This window comes from Eurosta solidaginis, chromosome 2 (genome assembly GCF_040869045.1).
Source record: "Eurosta solidaginis isolate ZX-2024a chromosome 2, ASM4086904v1, whole genome shotgun sequence".
NCBI lineage: Eukaryota > Metazoa > Arthropoda > Insecta > Diptera > Tephritidae > Eurosta > Eurosta solidaginis.
The window spans coordinates 247,628,095-247,648,197 of record NC_090320.1 but is presented as its reverse complement, the minus strand read 5'-3'; the positions used below and the strand labels follow the sequence as shown (position 1 = coordinate 247,648,197).

Below are 20,103 nucleotides of genomic sequence, written 5' to 3'. Positions count from 1 at the left end.
GTCATTCCGAATCCAGCGAGTGCCTGTCAGATCGCTTGACAGATAAGTCAACACACTTGTACTTATACACTATGTCTGCGATTTTTTGTAACTAGCTTCTTCTTTTGCAAGAACGTGTTTACAATATACTTATGCCAGTCACAATGGAATCAGATACAGGATGTCGATCGTGTTTTGAAATTATAAGGCCTGCTTATGTACAGCAGAACGCATCAAAAGGGATAGCATTTCTTCAGATAGCTTCACATGAAATTTCCTTTTTAACAAACACAGGGTGACTACCATCAATGATTGTGAATACTTTGTAGAACAAATCGGAAAAATCTACTGCGAATATACGAAAGCTAACACAACAGCAAATTTTTCCTAACACTTAAACTTCCTTAACCCTAACGCCAAAGTCGTAACCATACCCATATGCATAACCATCTCCAATGTGAATGATTAATAGTGCCGTAACCTAAAAATCCTGAAAATTTCATAAAAATAAAAAAAACAAAAAATCACAAACATAAAAAAATAAGTTTCTTTGTCATAAAGTATCCAAAACAATGAATAAAATCTACAAAAAGTTATTAAATCCACCAACTCAAATATTTTTAGGTTATGGATATGGCGAGAAACCAAAAACCAATTGATTGGCTATGGTATGGTTATGGCGTTAGCGGTATGGTATGGCACCATTAATCGATTACATTGATTTCCATAAGGTAGGTTCGATGAGCTGTTTTATCTGATTATGGTTTTATGGTTATAAGTCACCATTAATTGGCCCTTGAATGGCATTTGATGATTCAGTCAAAGAGGATAAATATAATAAGAGACGTCACTCGTTACTTTGCATAATGTTTTTGGTTAGGATAATAGCAGTTTTTTTTTTTTTGGGCGAGATGTGCATAAATGTCTTAATACATTTTCCTGGGGTATTTGTGTTTATTTTTCCGGCTGTATTTAATTAATTAATTAATTCTCTTTCCGAAAATCACATTTGCATAAGGTGCCTACACGACATGGATAAATGCGAAACAATTGAAAATATCCCTCATAGAAAACATTAGGCATTATTTTTTTAATTTCCAGCGAGTTACTCGCCAGTCGTAGCAGACTGGTGGCTTTTATTAGATTTATCCTCTTTGCTTCAGTTAGCATTTTTTCTTATGCTTTTCGTGTTAGAGTTGTCACCATCTTTAGTTAAGTAAGATTTTAAATGGAGGAAAGTAATCTACCAGATAGCTTTATCCGATATTTTTGTTTTCTCCAGCACAAGGAGACCAACCTCTGGTTAAATCGATAATTGTGAATATTTTGTAGAAGAAATAAGAAAAATCTATTATGAAAACCAGCCAAACAGCTGACTTTTGTTTACACTTTTAGAGCATAAAGAAAACGAAAATTTCGATATTTTGTTGTTAGGCTATTTGACCGATTGTGGGTTCCAGTGGGAAATAACTTATAGCGCTAACTTACAGATAAGTGACTGGCTCAAGATGGTAAAAACGGCCCCTATTAGTGTAAAAAACTTACTTTGCTCATAGGTCAATTACGTTTGATTCCTTTGTATCTGGGGATAGACTCAATAACGACGCTTAGAGTTGAACGTCTATAAATCGACTACATCAGTTCGGCATTTCGAAACTCACCTTATCGCATCAAGACCCTGCCCTCGAAATAGGCTTTTAACAAGTTTTTAGTGGTCGGGGCCAAAACTAAGATCAACTCTTATTTCACCCGCGCCGGGCCCTTAACTTAAATATGAGTGATTACTTTTTTAAATTTATTAAAGGGTGAAAAATAATTTATTTATTATAGTAAAGTATAGAAAAAAAATTTATGGGTATTTTTTATTAAAAAGTAATTATTCAATTTGGCATTTTGCTCAACTACCGTTCAGGAAACACAATTTGCTTTCGTTCAACTGACGAAAACATGTTTGCAACGTTTCAAAAAAATATTTTTTTCGCTAAAAGCGTTATTCGAGTCACCCTGCCCATAGCATTAGAAAGACATTCACAGCAACTGCATTATTCAGTTATAGCGGAATATATGTTTTTGTGCAAAGATAATTAGCGCTAATTTTTTAAAAATAATTAATATAAGCAAAAGTAAAGAGCCTAACAATACACAGTATCAAAAACAAAACAATGGATCAAATGCTGAGTCCTGGATTCTCGATTCCCAGTATTGGTGCAACACCTTTGCACCAGATGGACGCTGATCAACAGATAGTCCCGAATCCGGTTTATCACCCCGCAGCAGATACGCATGATCTTAACCACATGGGAATGCCATCATTACTAAATAGTGGTACATCACCAGCAACAGCGGGGAATAATATTAATATGAGTGGAAATACGCATAATCCGTCATTGCCAATGGCGCACAAACAAATGCATCAATCATACCAAAGTTCCAACGCATCAGCAATGACAAATGGCGTGGCGCCACAAAATCAAATGCAACCCCAAACACCTGTAAGTTTAGACTTAATTACAAAATATAGGTCACAGCGACTGCTTAAACACATAAAAACATATTGGGAAGCAATAGTCTTTCGCTGCCTCTTCGTCGACCACCGAAGCAAAGCTCGAATAGTTCCTTCACAATTTTTTTTTTTTACAGCAAAGTCTTATGTCGCCAATGGTGCCAATGAGCGAACGTACAGATAACCTAAGTAATATACATCAAACAATGGGTCCTGCCACACCAATGACGCCAATGACACCAGGCTCAGCGGATCCCGGTATAGTGCCACAATTACAGTAAGTTTTCTGCAATATTTTAATTTGAATTTTAAAATTGTGTGGATAAATAATTAAACAACTTAACTTTTTAGGAATATTGTATCAACAGTTAATTTATGCTGTAAATTAGATTTAAAGAAAATAGCACTACACGCACGTAATGCTGAATATAATCCTAAACGTTTTGCTGCTGTGATTATGAGAATTCGTGAGCCTCGAACAACAGCATTGATATTCTCTTCTGGTAAAATGGTTTGTACTGGTGCAAAAAGTGAGGATGACTCGCGATTGGCAGCGCGTAAATATGCGCGCATTATACAAAAGTTAGGATTTCAGGTAGGTATTTGGTTGCAAACCGTATAAAATAAAATGGACAACTTTCCAAATTTGTTTCCAGGCAAAATTTCGTGATTTTAAAATACAAAATATGGTTGGCTCTTGCGATGTAAAATTTCCCATTCGTCTCGAAGGCCTAGTACTTACACATTGTAATTTCAGTTCTTATGAACCAGAACTTTTTCCTGGTCTTATTTATCGTATGGTGCGTCCACGTATTGTCCTGCTTATTTTCGTGTCTGGTAAAGTGGTGCTGACAGGTGCAAAGGTGCGTCAGGAAATATATGAAGCTTTTGATAAAATATTTCCTATACTTAAAAAGTTTAAGAAGCAATCTTAACGTCACTATGATTCATATCGTGACAAGCTTTACTTGCTGTAGTGTTATTTTTATTAAAAACTTTAAAAATGCACACTGAAATTGAATGTTCTTTAGTATAATACATCCCGCAAGAAATTGTTTTCTACATATCCACAGCTTACTGCTTTTTGCGCAATTTGGTAGCTATTTCAGAGAATCTAAAGGTGTTTCTATGTGTGTGAAGGAGTATGTGTTTAACTGTTAGTTTACTTTTAAATATAAGTTGTTAAATTCAATAGATGTACGCTTTATGCCTAAGGTGTATACACATATGTTTTGTATAATAGTTTTGTACGACATCTAATAAATTGTATTTAGGAATTATAAATTATGCGAATCAATATGCTTGATTTATCATAAATTCTTAATAATTGGAGTAATTTAATATATATGGTAGTTTTTGTGTATTTTCAAAAATTACCATCATCATTTATTGACCTTGCGTTACACGACGTATGGTATTAGGGACTCTGCTTAAGGACACGAGCTAGGCGCTGAATTCTATCTGGCTTCATCCGTGTATTTTATGAAGATTAAAAATTATTGATAGCAGAATAGTTTAGCTTAGTCCTATATGGAAGAATTACGAGCTTGTAATGAATGCGGAGATTCACTCCGAAACCTGAGGAAATTGCAATATAAAAAACTGTGAGCAGAGCGACAACTTGGCCTTATTATGAAAGTCGTTACAAAAGAAATTTTTTTTCGGATGTAAAAAAGCAAATATATAAATTTATGTATTTTCACAGCTTTCGAATCGAAAGAGCCTCCTTTTTTGTATGCAAAATCCCTTTACAAGCGGAATACAATACTTATAGTTCAATTGTATATCAATAATTTAACATACAGAAATGTTTAAAAAAAATTTCTTCAACTTTTTATTTGTAAAGTTTTATCAGTAGATGCAAGGAAAATAAACTTCTTAAGTTAAATTACAAGCATTGTGCCATCAAACCACCCAAGTTGTCGAACTCAATTTTCTCAGTAATATTTTTTGTTTTAATCTTCTCATCTTGTACAGCAATAATAACGAGTTTGCCCTGATGTTTCCAGCCATATTTTCTCATCCACTGTTCAAGCGTTGAATCTGAAAATATCAAATCGAAGATTATTATTAATAAATGTACAAACAATAGGTTTAGTTACAACTGCATACCTTCAATACCACCCAAAAGATCTTTCAACAAATCTTTTCTAATTGTTTGGAAAGTAATACCCACAACATGACACACAAACTTGCGTATGGAATCATGAAAGCCTGAAATATGGCGAAACATGCTACGATTCACTTCAGCACGTGCCCAAAATAATGTGAAATCCGTGCGCTCTAAAATATCAGCCAAATCAATAATAGTTTGAACATTCTCATCTTTCATTTGTTGTGGCAGCAATAAACACTTGGCCATAACAAAATCTGTATGCGGCAAATTTGTTAAACATTTCAGCAATATTGTGTAGGTAATATCAAAGTTGAGCATATGTGGATTGAATTGATACAGTTTTAGCACAGCCAAATTTGCTTCCAAGTCGTAGGTGTTACTTTTGGCTTGATCCTCCACGTATGCTTCCAAAGTCTTTAAATGGTCGGGATTGTACCTGTTTTTGGAATACCATTAGAAAACGTTTATAGGTTATGTACGCCCGCACAAGTGTAAACATTTCGCTTTCTTACCGTTCAATGCAGCCCAACATTTCTTGTATGGTTTGGCTTTGCCCATTCTCCATTTTTACCATATGTGACATTTTGTTTAATTTTTAGATTATTTAATTGCAAAAACTAAGAAATTCTGTATTTGCAAAACAATTCACAAGCTGACGTTGGAGAAAAGAACAAGAGAGTCATAAACCGCTGTAAGTTGAAATGTAGGCAATACAGTCGCCTGAGAGTAATGCAGTGCATTAAGGCGCTTTCAGTACACACAACTGTTTATCAGCAATTAACTGATCACTTACTGAACGCACAGTTTAGGATTTTTGAACTGCTTTATAGATCCGCCACATAAGCAGTTTTTCATATAGATGAGTTTAACACATGCTTATGCATTATGAGTAGATTGCACGTATTTTTATGTAGAATGGTAGAATGAGTGACACTGGCGCCATCTGATATTAAAAAGTAGCCAACTCCCCAATTTTGTTCCAAGCAAATCATAAGAAGAAGAATTTGACATTTGCTTTGGCGAGTGTTGGCACATTTTGCAAGTGAAATTATTTTTCCCACTGGTTGGTAAATTTTCTAGATGTTTGGATTTCAGGTTATTCAGTTGGTCGGCTGTAGTAGGCTACTGTATTCTCCTTCTAATTGACAACCGGCGTAAAACGGCTTATTTAGCGTATCCACTGTTGTTGTTGTGTTAACAGTGCATATCCAGTCGCATATGTATCCAGAATAAATTCAGATCATGGAGTAGAATATGCCGAGGGGACCGAGCACAAAAGCTCTTTCAAGGTTTATTTTTCCTAGGAAGCTCATGAACGTTATTGGCTTCGTTGGCGGTGCAGATGTCCTCCGTGGTTGCTTTATGACCTAAAAACTTACTTCGTTTTTAAGCAGTGAACACTTTTCGGAACTTTATTTCTCATAGCAACAACTATTCTCTCGAGAACTTCCTCGAGTTCTTGGAAACCTCCGTAAGGCATGTGGAAAACCATTTCGTACCAAATAGTGAGTAGAGAGTGTGGTCAATTCGTTCTTTTTCGTTACGTCGCTCAACTTTCGATAGTCCACACAAAAACTTATTTTTTACGAGTACTTCCGATGAGCTCCATGCATTAGCCGATGGTCTGATTACGCTGTTATCACTCATTTCCTCTATGGTTTGGCTCACAACTTCCCGCTTTGGCATGTTCCAGCATTGCTGCTTTGATCTGTTAAGCACTCCCATTACGATTTCATCGACAATCCTGTCACCAGATAATTTTGTAGTGCCGTGACACTACCAGTTGGGACTTCACATGCTAGGACTAGGGATGTATTCCACAGGTGCATCCGCTTTATTAGATAGGCTTACCTTTCCATTTCTCTTGGAAATTTTTGCAAAAGTCTTATTATGTTTTTGGTAGCGGTTCTATAACTCTATTTGGTATATCTGCTTCCTATGCTCGCTACAATGTCTCCCTAAAGCGGGCATCAATGTTTCATAGTTTTTCCGTTCTTCTTCGGGGATTCGACTTTTTCGCCTACGTTCCTGTTACTAACAGCTTCGGTCTCCTCAAACTATAGCTTAAAGACCTCCAAATTAACAGAACCATCAAAGAAAGGAGCTTTTACCTTCGGATTGTAACCGTGTGATATCGTGCGTAAAATAGCCAAGGCACGAGCTTGTTAGTCACGTGCACTAGAGAATTCTGACAATACAATTACAATAAAGTGTCTGACGTGTATATGGGTTCATTTTCACGGTGCCAAATTTCAAGTGAGCATGGCTTGGCCAGAAAGGCGGCTTCCACACGACCTATAGAGCCTGAGCCCATCATGACGAAGAGGCCTTCCCTATAAGGGAATAATTCAGGCCTCCATCCTGCCTCAAGGAACGGCACTAACGTGAAATTCCAGGACTCCGACCGGCAAAGGCACTGATAGGATATAAATCTATGACTTACCGCCAAAAAATTAGCCTTAAAATTTTGACAGGCATGCTCACAGGTCACTGCAGACAAAATAGTTACATGCACAAAATAGGTATATGGTCTAAAAATCTCTGTCGGTTCTGCGAAAACGAGTATGAGACGGTGGAACACAACTTCCTTGCATGTGATGCCGTCGCTAGTAGAAGACTAAGTATCCTTGGCTCGCTAAAACTGGAAAAGAAGCATACACACTCTCTAAAGCCCAGCCCCATCTTCGATTTCCTCAGGCAGCTTGGCTTGAATGAGGTGATATGAAGAGAATGAGAGCGTAATGGACCTATAGGTTGCAGTGCATTACCTCACAACAATCAATCTATCAAGTAAGTACTTAAGGAATATTACCTTTCCAAGAAACGGAAGCAATTTATTTGCTATATGGATTTACAAAATAAAGCTTATGCCAATTATACGAAATTGTATCTGAATACATTGGCCTAGGGCAATATTAAACCGGATACTTTTGAACGTTAGACTTTGCCTTATTTGTGTAAGCCTTCCTTGGCCATTGCCAAAGGATGATAATGCAAAAAAGAAACAAAAAATACAAATAATACAAAATAAATCGCGTAAAAATTCACGCAGGACAAATTGAATATTATCCTTCAGCAGTTTCATTATTTCAGTTCAGATATAAGCAATCACATGCACATATATACGGCCTAGTCACGTGTATTATGTCAGATGAAAGGGCAAACAATCCCGAGCCAGTTTGTTAGCCCTGACTGTCGGGACCCATCTGCGTCCTCGTAGATACTTATATCAAAGAGGATAAATTATAATAAGAGCCAGTTTGCTTCGAGTGGCGAGTATATCGCTGGAAATCAAAAAATTGATGCCGAATGTTTTCTATGAGGGAGTTTTTTGAATTGTCTCCCATTTATCCATGCGGTGTAGGCACCTTGTGCAACTATGATTTTTGGAAAGAGAATTAATTAATTAATTAAATACAGTCGGAACAAGTAAAGGTGTCTAAGTTCGGGTGTAACCGAACATTATATACTCAGCGTGACCTTCAATTGTACATTTCATTTCAGACGTGGCACCGCCCGTTAAAAAAAATGTCTCCCCATTTCCTCTTACAATAAAACTTGATAAGTGAAATATCATTGATTTAAAACTATTTTTTGCTAAGTTATAGCTTATTATTCTAGTCTACGACCCTTTTAAACTTGTTTTACATCTAAGTTACCGTGGTCTTTAACCGACCCCGTCCATTTTATAAACGGCTTTATTTAGGTTGACTTTACAGGCTGCACGGCCGGCCGCTTTGAACGAATTTTGTAATTAAAATTTAAGTAACTTCCCGATAAGCTACAAGCTTGAAACTTTGAATATAGTTCAGAACCCGATGACAATGCAATAAAACAAAAAAAAAAATCATCGCTAGGTGGCGCAAGGATCGAGATATTCACAAAAATCGTATTTGTGATCCGATTTGGTCCGTATTTGGAAGAAATATTACATACAGTCCGGTAGAAGTGACATCAAAATATTTTGGAGTTGGAGGAGGGACAAGCATACGTGGCGCAGAGTCGAACAAAGTCTTTGGAAGGATTATGTGTTGAAGACTTAGATTGTAACAAATTGTCAGGAAAGAGTCCTTGTAATAATGAGTCACTAAATGAACTAAATATAATGAGAAATAATTGGCAATTAAATAAAGACTAAAAACTTCAGAATAAAATAATTTAAAAAAAATTTTTAAGTTAAACGGTTTTATTGAAAACAATACTTACATGAAGTAATAATAATACTAAAAGCTAGAAAATAATTAGGTAGGTCCTAGGTAATCACAAACCTCGTCAATCACGCACCCAACGCTTTTATTTAATTGTCTGATCAACGTCCTAGATTGATGAGGAGTGTGATGACTACTACCTAGGACCTACCTAATTATTTTCAAGCTTTTAGTATTATTATTATTTCATGTAAGTATTATTTTCAATAAAACGGTTTAACTTAAAAAAATTTTTTAAATTATTTTATTACTAGAAATATTTTGTTCTATAGGGAAAATTTGTGTACCCAATTTTATTACGATTCGTTAATTTTTCTTCGAGTTATGGCTCCCGAAACATAGAAAATTGCTAAGTCATGAAAGGAGGGTTTTCCAATTTATGTTATAATTCAATTTAGAAAGTAAAATTCTATTGATACAAAGCTCCTTTTCGCTAAGATATAGCGTATTATTTTCGTCCACGACCCTTTTAAAAATCTTTTATATAAAAGTGGGCGTGGTCCTTAACCGATTTCGTTAATTTTTGTTCAACGCATTCCTTATATTAAAGGCAACCTCTGCCGAATTTTTTTTACGATAGGTTTAACGATTTTTGAATTATGTTTAATAATATTTGTAAAATTTGATTTTATCACAAGTGGGCGGTACCACGCCCATTTAAAATTTTATTTTTTTATTTTTATCAAGAGTCTCAATATCAGTCTACACGTCGAATTTTAATATTCTAGGTGTATTATTTACTAAATAATCAGGTTTTTGTGTTTTCCAAAATGTTATATATATAAAAAGTGGATGTGGTTATCATCCGATTTCGCTCATTTTCAATACCTATCTATTCTGCGTCCAGATAAGCTCGTGTACCAAATTTGGTGAAGATATCTCAATATTTACTCAATTTATCGTGTTAACGGGCAGACGGACAGAAGGGCAGACGGATGGACGGACGGACATGGCTCAATCAAATTTTTTTTCGATACTGATGATTTTGATATATGGAAGTCTATATCTATCTCGATTCCTTTATACCTGTACAACCAACCGTTATCCAATCAAAGTTAATATACTTTGTGAGTATAAAAATAAACACAAATACCTCACGAAAATGTATAGAAGACATTTTATGCACATCTCGCAAAAAAAAACCAGCGACTACTTCATAGAAAAGCGGAAAGTATTACAACGTTGAAGTGAAGTTTGGGTGTCGTTGAACGAAAAGTATGGCAGCATTCGGAAATCTTGGTACTAGGAAATCATGGAATATCTCATGCGCTAGATGACCAAAGTATCCCTTCTACATATGATACAGTCATATTTATATATAAGTATATGCATATGTGTATAAAAATAAAGATACAGTTATTGTCTAACTTGATTGGTTGTTATATGACAAAGTGTCCTGCTTTGTATAGTCCTCTTAGACGAGCATATATGTATGCTTACATCCCAGTAGGACATGCGATTAGTGAAGAGGTGGATAATACTCAACCAAATTTCAGTTTATTACTAAAGCCTTCTAAGCGAAATCGAAGTAGTCCAAAGGAAACGAGACTAGTAACATCCACAAATTCAAAGTTTTGTGGGATGCTCCTATCTTGAGTCTGTATAGAGTTTGTTTGATTGATCTACTCGTCTACACGTTTCAGCATGCCTCCAAGGAAATTCACCACCGAAAACACTCACAGCAATGTTTTTGGAAAAGTATTGTAACGAATTTAGGGAAATCCTGGTTATTATGCACCTTCTGCTAACGTTCGCATCGCTGAACTGTCGAATAAATAACTCCAATATTCAGTATTGCAAATGGGCTTTATTAGACTACTTTGAGAGTAGAACAATTATACTTCACTTCACAATAGCGTGTTTTAAATCAAACTGATTAGCCATTCCCCAGCTTGCGCTGCTTTTATACTCTCTGCTGCCTCGTCCGCATATATGCGTGTGTATGTGTGAGTAAGAACTTCGGCTGATGACTACATGTGTGTGTGTGTGAGATATCTCTTCACTTCGAGCTGCTGGTTATGTGTGTGCATATACTTCTCGTCGCTTGCCATGTATGTGTGTAAATAATGATTAAATTGATGTGTTCATGTACACAAGAGTGGCAGCTTGCTTAATGTTTTTGTTGTTGTGCCTTTATTTACTAACAGCTTCGTGATGCTAAAGTTCGCCACAGTATATTTAGAACTAAAACTGCCTTATTATGTACTACATCGTCGGCTAAGTAGAAGGTCACCTTATCTCAGCTGCAGGTTCGAAAACGATCTAACTTACTTACTTACGATCTAACTATATCTTAGATTTATTTTAAAACCACCCTGTATTCCGAATTTTACTGAGGAGAGGGGTTCTGTCTGTGATAGCGGAATAATGTCAGATTGAGCGTTAAATCAGTATTATATAAAGCATAGTTCCCGGCTCTCATTAATGCTTACATGGAACCTAATCGATTTTAATTGTCTTATTTTGGCTTCAATTCGACTTGCGCTCCGATATCGGGTGTGGATACAGTTTCGGTTTCGATTTTGGATGGGCTGCTTCGATTTCCGTCCTGTTAGTTTTGTGCTTATATTTATTTATTTAGTTTAATTTAATTTATTTGAATATAATTTAATTTAATTTTATTTTCGTTAGATGATGCAGCGGTATGAATAGTACGGACAGAAAAATTAAAAAAAAAAATTTTTTTGTTTGTGTTTCGTGGAAGGAGAAAATGCTTTATGTTGACCGAGATATGAAAGCCTCACTGTGAGATTCTCCGAGTGTGGGGATTTCTTCTTCCATGAAGGGCTACCCACTAAAACCTAAGCTCCCACGACCCGTGCAATCCTCGTACCTGGGACCGAGTTTGGAATTATTTTGGGTACGGGTGCGTGTTCCATGAGCACCACGGCTACTCTCACGCTAATAGTCGAGGCGTATCCCATCTGTCGCTTCAGCAGGTCATCTTATTGATGACACTTTTATTGCCAGCGTCAAATCAATTCTTCTCGTGACTGAATGGTAACAGCAGCACTACCCGTTTCCTTTTATTTCCTCAGGGAGAAGATATATCGGTATGGCTCCCACAACGACCAAGATAGCTTCAGCAGAGACCGGGTAAACCGAAACTATTAGCAGCGCCTCTTTGCGTTGGACCGCGGTGAGGGAAGTTCAGTTCTTACGTGTTTTCATTGCATCCGCTCAGAAAGATTAATTTACTCAGAACTGACATAGTTCAGCGAATCTAGGGAGACCGGCTGCTTTAGCGAGGTCATGGATGAAGATGCCCTGGCCATAAGCTATTCTTATTGAAATCCGCCTCTGAAAGCAGCGGAAGTGGGAGGCTCCACTTCATTGGAAAGACCAAGTTCAGAATAGGAAGCAAGAGTGGTGACAGAAGGCAAAAAAAAAAAATAGAACACATTTTTAGATGGCCAACCACGTTTAAACGGTGTAAGTGATCTTTCAACCCAGCTATGTGGTTGTTAACAACTATTTGATTTCACTACAGGTAAGATTATTTAGCATTGTGTGGTAAAAGAAGTGTTTACTTTGGAGCGGCTGCACAAGAGCGCTAGAAGCGCTTAGTGATTCGCGTTAATATGACAGAGAGCTTGTGCGCATTTGTGAGTGTGTTATGTGTATTTTGTGTAAAAGGTTTTTCTAATGTATTAGCATGGAAAAATAACCACAGGTAAGGATTTTCTTCTATTTAAGTACTAAGCTTTATTTTGATAATATGGAAATTTTAATATAAATTTGATATTTTTTTTGCAAATTTTTTAAAAAGGTGGCACATTATCCCTATTGAGGATAAATTGAAACATGCATATGTAGGAAATGATAAGGATATAGGTACGAAATTGCTGCTGACGAGTTTTTCATTAGCAAGCACAAGTCCGACTTTGGTGGGAAAGAAGTTGAAAGATATCCATAAGCACCAACAAGCTGAGCAGTACATTCTAATGACAGTAAGGTTATAATTTCTGGACAATCTGATTGATATCAGAGTCAACTCGGATAAGGTAGAGCTTTCTCTACGCCAGGGGACTCCAAAAATTTAAAAGGCAGAGCAATGTGAGCAAAATTGTGCTATGGAATACAAATCCTTGCTCTACACAATTAAATATCGGTGTATGCATAAGAAACCGGTACTGGCATCTAGCGGCCAGTAGGCACAAGTGTTTGAACAGTCAAAATGCTTTGCACACAGACAGGACCGTTGAGATAAAATCCGGGCCCGGGACTAAACAATTAACGGGCCCCCTATAAAAAAACCACTAATACATTTGATTAATTTGAATTAATGACGTCTCATTCATGAATCAATATTGATGGATTACATCAAAAAAAAAAGTTTGCCACATAAATTAAATGATTTTTGGACTAAGAGCTGAAAATAAAATTAACACAGAATATTTACAATTTATACTGTTTTATTGTAACGTAGAAATAAAATTCTATTTTAACAACGACATACTGTTTCAAATAAACTTTTCTAGTTATGTATTTGGTATTATTTTAGAACATTTCTGATAAATATAATGATGATTATAAATTTTAATTATTCAATATAGAAGGTTCGGATATCAAAGAGTGGCTTTACTTGCTTTTTTCGCTGCAAAATTTGTATAATAATATCAAAATTTAACTGTCTGGCCAAAACGGATTCAACACAAAGCGTGGGAAGTCCTGAAACTCGCTCTTGAGATGAACACGATACATGAAAGTTTTTGATTCTTGCAAGGACACTGAAAGAACGTTCTGCACTAGCTACAGTGACAGGTATTGTGCAAAAGATACGTAAAGCAACACAAATGTTGGGGAAAATTGTATACAGATTTTGAACATAGGTGCATTTAGCAATTACAATGGTGACAGACTTTTATCAAAATTTGCTTCGTAATTGACTTCCAAGTGAATTATTTTGCATTTTAAGCTTTGAGAAATGTCCGACTTGTGTCATCCATGTCTTCAAATTGCCACAAAAAGCAACACGTCTCGCTCAAATTTCTCATAGCTGCAAATCGTTCAGTAATGCCAGTGATTACCGAATCAACGATCACCAGGAATGTACTGTTTTTGAAATCAGACTCTGGATCATCCGTAATCATCTCATTTTCATTATCTTCAAATCGTCTTTTGGGGTTTCTCTTACCGTCCGGAAACTTTGTCGAGATGTTCAATTTAATAGCAACTGTTTTGCATTCGTTTGTCTCCAATTGCTTCCTGATCAACTTCAAATCAGCTTATAAGGCATCTAGATGTCGCGGTGCCCCCCATAAAATCAGAAAACAAAAATTCAGAAACACATTCTTTCAGAAAACATTAGTCAGAACCCATTTTCAGAAAGACAAAATTCAGAAGTCAAAACATAGAAGTCAAATTTCAGAAGTCAAATTTCAGAAGTGAAAAATTCAGAAAGTAATCAGACGACAGAAAAAACATTAAATTTTTCTCAAAATTCAGAAACGTTTATTTATTTGGAAGGAATTAGGTACATATAAAAAAATCGGAAAATCTTATATTGTGTGCAATAGCAAGCATGTAATTAATTAAATCTTTTCGCGTTTATCTTTTTCAAATCAATTTACAATATTATAAAAAGCGAAGTCCTTATATTTTATCTTGCGTTTCCGATATGGCTCGCCTCCAGCTGAAAATTGTTGCAGTTTTGATTCTGTTATTGCATGTTCGTTTTTTATTTAATTTATGAAATTAAATATGTTAGGGTGTCTCCCAAACGCACTTCTAATGACGTTGTGCCACCTTTAGATAGCATTCGATTGGATATGACGCCTTGTTGTTGTTGTTGTTGTTGTAGCGATAAGGTTGCTCCCCGAAGGCTTTGGGGAGTGTTATCGATGTGATGGTCCTTTGCCGGATACAGATCCGGTACGCTCCGGTACCACAGCACCATTAAGGTGCTGGCCCGACCATCTCGGGAACGATTTATGTGGCCACATTAAACCTTCAGGCCATCCCCTCCCTCCCCAACCCCAAGTTCCATAAGGAGCTTAGGGTCGCCAGAGCCTCGTCTGTTAGTGAAACAGGATTCGCCGCTGATAGGTGAGGTTGACAATTGGGTTTGGAGAAGCTATATGTTGCGCTGGCAACCTGCAGGGTTGCGCTACACAGCCCCTTGAATCTGGTATTTTAGTCGCCTCTTACGACAGGCATACCTACCGCGGGTATATTCTGACCCCCCCTAACCCGCTGGGGGAGATATGACGCCTTCTTTCGACGTTGCTGTGTTCCAGGCTGAAAAAAATTTCAGAAGTCAAAATTCTGAAAGAAATCAGACAGCAAAAAAAAATGTTTGTAATGGATCCCTCCTGTGCAGCTTGGAAAGCTCCTCTACAGACATCCACCTTCTCAGTGTTACCCCACCGTGTGCACCTTGCTCGTTGTTCAGCCCGGAGTTTCAGCCATTGCCGTGGGATTCAAGAAAGAAGGGTAACACCAGTGAGTCTACACAAGTAGGCCATACAAAAAAAAATTGTGCACACTAACGAACTGACTAATTCAATTACCAAAAAAAAAATGAACTACATCATCTTAATTTTGACTTATGAAATTTGACTTCTGAATATTGATGTCTAAATTTTTGTTTCCAGATTTTTGACTTCTGAATTTTGGCTTTCTGAAAAAAGGGTTCTGACTAATGTTTTCTGAAAAAATGTGTTTCCGAATTTTTGTTTTCTGAATTTATGGGGGGAACCAGATGTCGGACCTCAACATCTATGGTGGCGTCTCTAGCTTGGAGTACGACGTTTCTTTCATTAATGGTAGTCAGTATTTTGAACAAAATTGAGGATAGCAAGATACATTCGAACTTGTTGATGTACTTGAGAATGCCGGTAATAACTCCGTATTCTTGTGCAGTCAAATTTAGCTTAAATAATGCGTTTAGTGCTTGTTTTAATCTTGGAACATGGTTTGCGAATGGTCTAATTGCCTCAATTCTAGCCGACCTAGACCTAGTGTCTGAAAGACTGGGAAGAGAGCTCGGTACATTTTTTTGAGGATGTCCTGTCGTTGTGGACTGCTGCTGAAAATAGTAAAACATTTTATCGTACCCTTGTGCACGACAATCTTTTAATGGGATTTCATGTTTACCTAAAGTATGGCAAATTAAATCAGCGATTTCCTGACCAGTTTTTTGGATACAATCCACTAAAGCCAAAACCCGTTCTTGAATTGTAAAATTTGTTGCTTTCGAACTGAAATGAAGGTAGCGCAAAATCAACGTAGGCTGTTCAACGTGACCAGGATCGGGCGTAGCATCAACGATATTAGCAAAATTCTTGGCTTTCTTGCGTTGATCTAATATAGTTTCCTTCACGTGTGTTGCACAAATTTCTATAAACTCGTTCTAAATGTCTGGGGAAAGATAGTGAACTTGTAAACATTTGTGCTGCTGTTGTGAAATCCTAACTTTCTCCAAATGATCTCTAAGTATCGGATCATAATGGCTTATGAGTTCTAAGATGCCCAAAAAATTTCCATTGTTTCGTTCACCAAGATATATACTTTCGCCTCTGAAAGCTAGGCCTCTTTCACCAAAAAAAAAAAAGCGTCCAAAATTCTATATAAAATTTTTTTCCACTTTTGAGTTTCAGTGATTAGCTGGTGCCTCCTCCTTTTGAATTAAATTTTGTAAAGATCGCCAATGAATATAACATTTAATGTGATCTTGGGTATTTTCTTGTGCTGGCAGTTTATCGTATAGCTTCTTCCACACCTGCAATTTCGAATATCCGACAGGACAACAAATTTTAGGTCGATTTAAAGTATTGGCGCTTAACAGACGGCATGGTAAGCAATAAAAAGTATTGCTCTGGCACGTGGACAAATAACAGGACACTTTTGATGACCTCGACGAATTATTTCGTTGACATCTTCAGATCGCAAAAACTCGTTATTCACGGTACCGATGTCGAAGTCTTTTAAATAATCTGGACTTTGATACAGAGTTGGTGGTATTGTTGGAAGACCTTTTGAAGTGTCATCAGTGTCACCACGAAACTTTACGATTTCGGATTCATGTAAACATACATTTTTGTTTGATGTTTTTATTGTCTCCTCACTGTTCGAAGGCCCAGGCAAAAAATCATTATCAATAGTCGAATCGGATGCGGAACCTGAATGGTTTTGAGCCAGCTGCCAAATGAAATATTTGTTCTTAAATTTTAAGGAAAAGGACTTTTCAAATTACACTACTCGACAAAAAAAATTTCCAAAAATAAAATAGGCCTTTCTTAAAGTAAAATTTTCTCCTGATTCCGAATTTGGCTTCCATTTTCCTGTGGCAGATCTAGTTTCCGAGATATCGGCCCATTTCCCATTTTTGCAGAGCACTACTTTATATAGGCAGGGCAAAAATTTGTAGTTTTCATTTTTTCGTTTTAAGCTGTTGAATTATACATTATACTAATTCCCATAAACATTTCTTGCCTTCACCTCCTTTCAGTTCTTCAGTCACTATGCCAAAAAACGTTGATAAAATTTTGAGAAAAAAAAGAAATTTTTTACAAAATTTCAGATTTAACCACTTTAAAATCGGAAAAATTCTATGGACGAAAAAAAGCTAACCCTCCTATGTTCTAGGTAATTTAACGCGAACATTTTAAGCATACCAGTACAACAATCAGACGTACCGTTGAGACTATAGCCCCGTCAACTTGCAAGCGTCTATCCTAAAATTTTAGTATTACTTTGATAAAATTGGCGAGACATTTCATTTGGTCACTCTACCTTAGGGTCTAATAAATTTAAAAAGATATCAAGTATTTAATTGTCACTACCGTTTGTTGTGAATTTTGTTTTGCAAATTGTAGTGCAAATTTATACATACTATATCGGTAGATTTGTTTACGAAATGGCTTGTTGCAAAAGAGATTTTAAATGTAAAAATAATCCGGATGATTTTTGCTTTATTTGCGGACATTATATCTTCGGAAACTCAGCTCGGGAAATAACTAATTCTGTCCAAGATGCATACTTTCATAATTTCGGTTTCCGTGTAAAAAATCTCGATAAATCTTGGACACCTCATTTTATTTGCGCCTCCTGTAGATTAACTTTAATGAGATGGGTATCGGGTAAAGGTCATAAAATGAAGTTTAGTGTTCCAATGATGTGGACTGAACCCTTTGACAACGACCAATGCTATTTTTGCGTAATAGACCTTAAAGGTAAAAGGAGAAAAAAGAGGAAATTAATAAGTTATCCAAATGTGGCATCAGCTAAAAAACCAAAACTACATGACCATACCTTACCCATACCTAGGCCGCCTATAAGTTTTGAAGCCTCAAGCGAAAGTGACTCCGAAGCAGATAATTCAGACAGTGAACAAGAAGGAGAGATCCCACATCGAGTCTCACAAGCCGAACTTAATGACTTGGCCAGGGATTTGAAATTATCGAAATTTGATAGCGAAGTTCTAGGATCTCGTTTGCAGCAATGGGGCAGCCTGGGCCCTTCGGCAAGTACTTCCAAATTTCTAAATAGACACAAGACTTTCTCTTATTTTTTTACTAAAAGTGAAAATATTAGCTACTGTAATGATGTTTAAGGTTTATTTGAAGCACTAAAATTAGAAAATAAAGTGGATGATTGGCGCTTGTTTATTGACAGTTCAAAGCATAGTTTAAAAGCAGCATTACTCCATAAAGGAAATTCGTTACCGTCAATACCAGTGGCACATTCTGAGAATACTAAAGAAACTTATTTAAGCATATCCAATTTACTTCAGCTCATTCAATATAAACAATTTAATTGGAAAATTTGTGCGGACTTAAAGGTAAGCAGTTTTGGTGGTACAATTTAAAATAAATAGTATATGAAATACATCCCAGGTTGTAGCTATAATTCTCGGACTTCAAGGAGGTTTCACTAATTATTGCTGTTTTCTCTATCTTTGGGACAGCCGTGCTAGAGAAACCCCTTATATTCGGGAAAACTGGCCACCAAGAGCTGAGTACGAACCAGGCGCCTTCAATATCGCAAACCCGCCTTTAGTAAATCCCGAACGAGTTATTTTGCCAGCACTTCACATCAAATTAGGATTAATGAAAAATTTTGTAAAGGCTTTAAATAAGGACGCGCCATCCTTCCAGTATCTAACGAAATTTTTCCCCAAACTAACTTAAGCCAAATTAAAAGAAGGTATATTTGTTGGTCCACAAATTAGAAAGTTGCTGAAAGACGAAAATTTTGCGAATCATTTATCATCAGTAGAAGCAGCAGCTTGGGACAGCTTTAAGCAATTCGTTAGTGGATTTCTTGGCAACAACAAATATCCCAACTATAGAGAGATGGTCAAGGCCTTGTTGAAAAACTACAGTGCTATGAAATGCAACATGTCCCTAAAAATGCATTTTTTGCATTCACATTTGGATAATTTTCCCGCAAACCTAGGTGCTGAAAGTGATGAATAAGGTGAAAGGTTTCACCAAGACCTCATGATTTTTGAAAAGCGTTACCAGGGTTTTTGGAATGAAGAAATTATGGGAGATTATTGCTAGACAATAATACGGGAGACAAACCCAGAAAATTATAAACGGGTAGTTAAAAGTACCCACGTCCCTCACTATTGACCACCATGGTAAAATCGCTCAATTTGACTTTTTATATCTAGATGTATGTATTTAATGTTGTTGTCGTTGTTGTTTTTTACTGAATTGCTGATTTATACTCATATTACTCAATTGAATACAGTTTAACGTGCAAACATATGTCTATAATAAAACGTTATAAAAAAATAAAAACGTAGTTTGATTAAAAATTGTCTCTACAAAAAATTGTAGGACAGACGCTTGCAAGTTAACGGGGCTATAGTCTCAACGGCACGTCTGATTGTTGTACTGGTATGCTTAAAATTTGTATACTCAGTTGAGCAGAGCTCACAGAGTATATTAACTTTGATTGGATAACGGTTGGTTATACAGGTATAAAGGAATCGAGATAGATATAGACTTCCATATATCAAAATCATCAGGATCGAAAAAACATTTGATTGAGCCATGTCCGTCCGTCCGTCCGCCCGTTAACACGATAACTTGAGTAAATTTTGAGGTATCTTGATAAAATTTGGTATGTAGGTTCCTGAGCACTTATCTGAGATCGCTATTTAAAATGAACAATATCGGACTATAACCACGCCCACTTTTTCGATATCGAAAATTTCGAAAAACCGAAAAGTGCGATAATTCATTACGAAAGACGGATAAAGCGATGAAACTTGCTAGGTGCGTTGAACTTATGACGCAGAATAGAAAATCAGTAAAATTTTGGACAATGGGCGTGGCACCGCC

At 36.4% G+C, this 20,103-nt stretch overlaps 2 protein-coding genes across 2 annotated transcripts; one reads left to right on the top strand and one right to left on the bottom strand.

The window, feature by feature from the left end:
* The first annotated feature begins 2,008 nt into the window (after positions 1 to 2,008).
* On the top strand, positions 2,009 to 3,823 carry Tbp (TATA binding protein). Its single transcript, XM_067767541.1, has 4 exons — positions 2,009 to 2,471; positions 2,620 to 2,759; positions 2,834 to 3,077; positions 3,139 to 3,823. The coding sequence occupies exons 1-4, from the start codon at positions 2,142 to 2,144 to the stop codon at positions 3,415 to 3,417; spliced, it is 993 nt and encodes a 330-aa protein (XP_067623642.1). The 5' UTR covers positions 2,009 to 2,141; the 3' UTR covers positions 3,418 to 3,823.
* A 469-nt stretch (positions 3,824 to 4,292) lies between these two features.
* Positions 4,293 to 5,293, bottom strand: eIF3k (eukaryotic translation initiation factor 3 subunit k). Its single transcript, XM_067767542.1, has 3 exons — positions 5,111 to 5,293; positions 4,595 to 5,034; positions 4,293 to 4,525 (listed from the first exon to the last, which is right to left on the bottom strand). The coding sequence occupies exons 1-3, from the start codon at positions 5,179 to 5,181 to the stop codon at positions 4,371 to 4,373; spliced, it is 666 nt and encodes a 221-aa protein (XP_067623643.1). The 5' UTR covers positions 5,182 to 5,293; the 3' UTR covers positions 4,293 to 4,370.
* Between the last annotated feature and the right edge of the window lie 14,810 nt (positions 5,294 to 20,103).

Coding starts and splice junctions, on each gene's coding strand:
- Tbp (XM_067767541.1), top strand. CDS start 2,142: ATGGATCAAATGCTGAGTCCTGGATTCTCGATTCCCAGTATTGGTGCA. Junction 2,472..2,619: donor AAATGCAACCCCAAACACCT/GTAAGTTTAGAC, acceptor TTTTTTTTACAG/CAAAGTCTTATGTCGCCAAT. Junction 2,760..2,833: donor GGTATAGTGCCACAATTACA/GTAAGTTTTCTG, acceptor TTAACTTTTTAG/GAATATTGTATCAACAGTTA.
- eIF3k (XM_067767542.1), bottom strand. CDS start 5,181: ATGTCACATATGGTAAAAATGGAGAATGGGCAAAGCCAAACCATACAA. Junction 5,035..5,110: donor ATGTTGGGCTGCATTGAACG/GTAAGAAAGCGA, acceptor TTCCAAAAACAG/GTACAATCCCGACCATTTAA. Junction 4,526..4,594: donor TCTTTTGGGTGGTATTGAAG/GTATGCAGTTGT, acceptor TGATATTTTCAG/ATTCAACGCTTGAACAGTGG.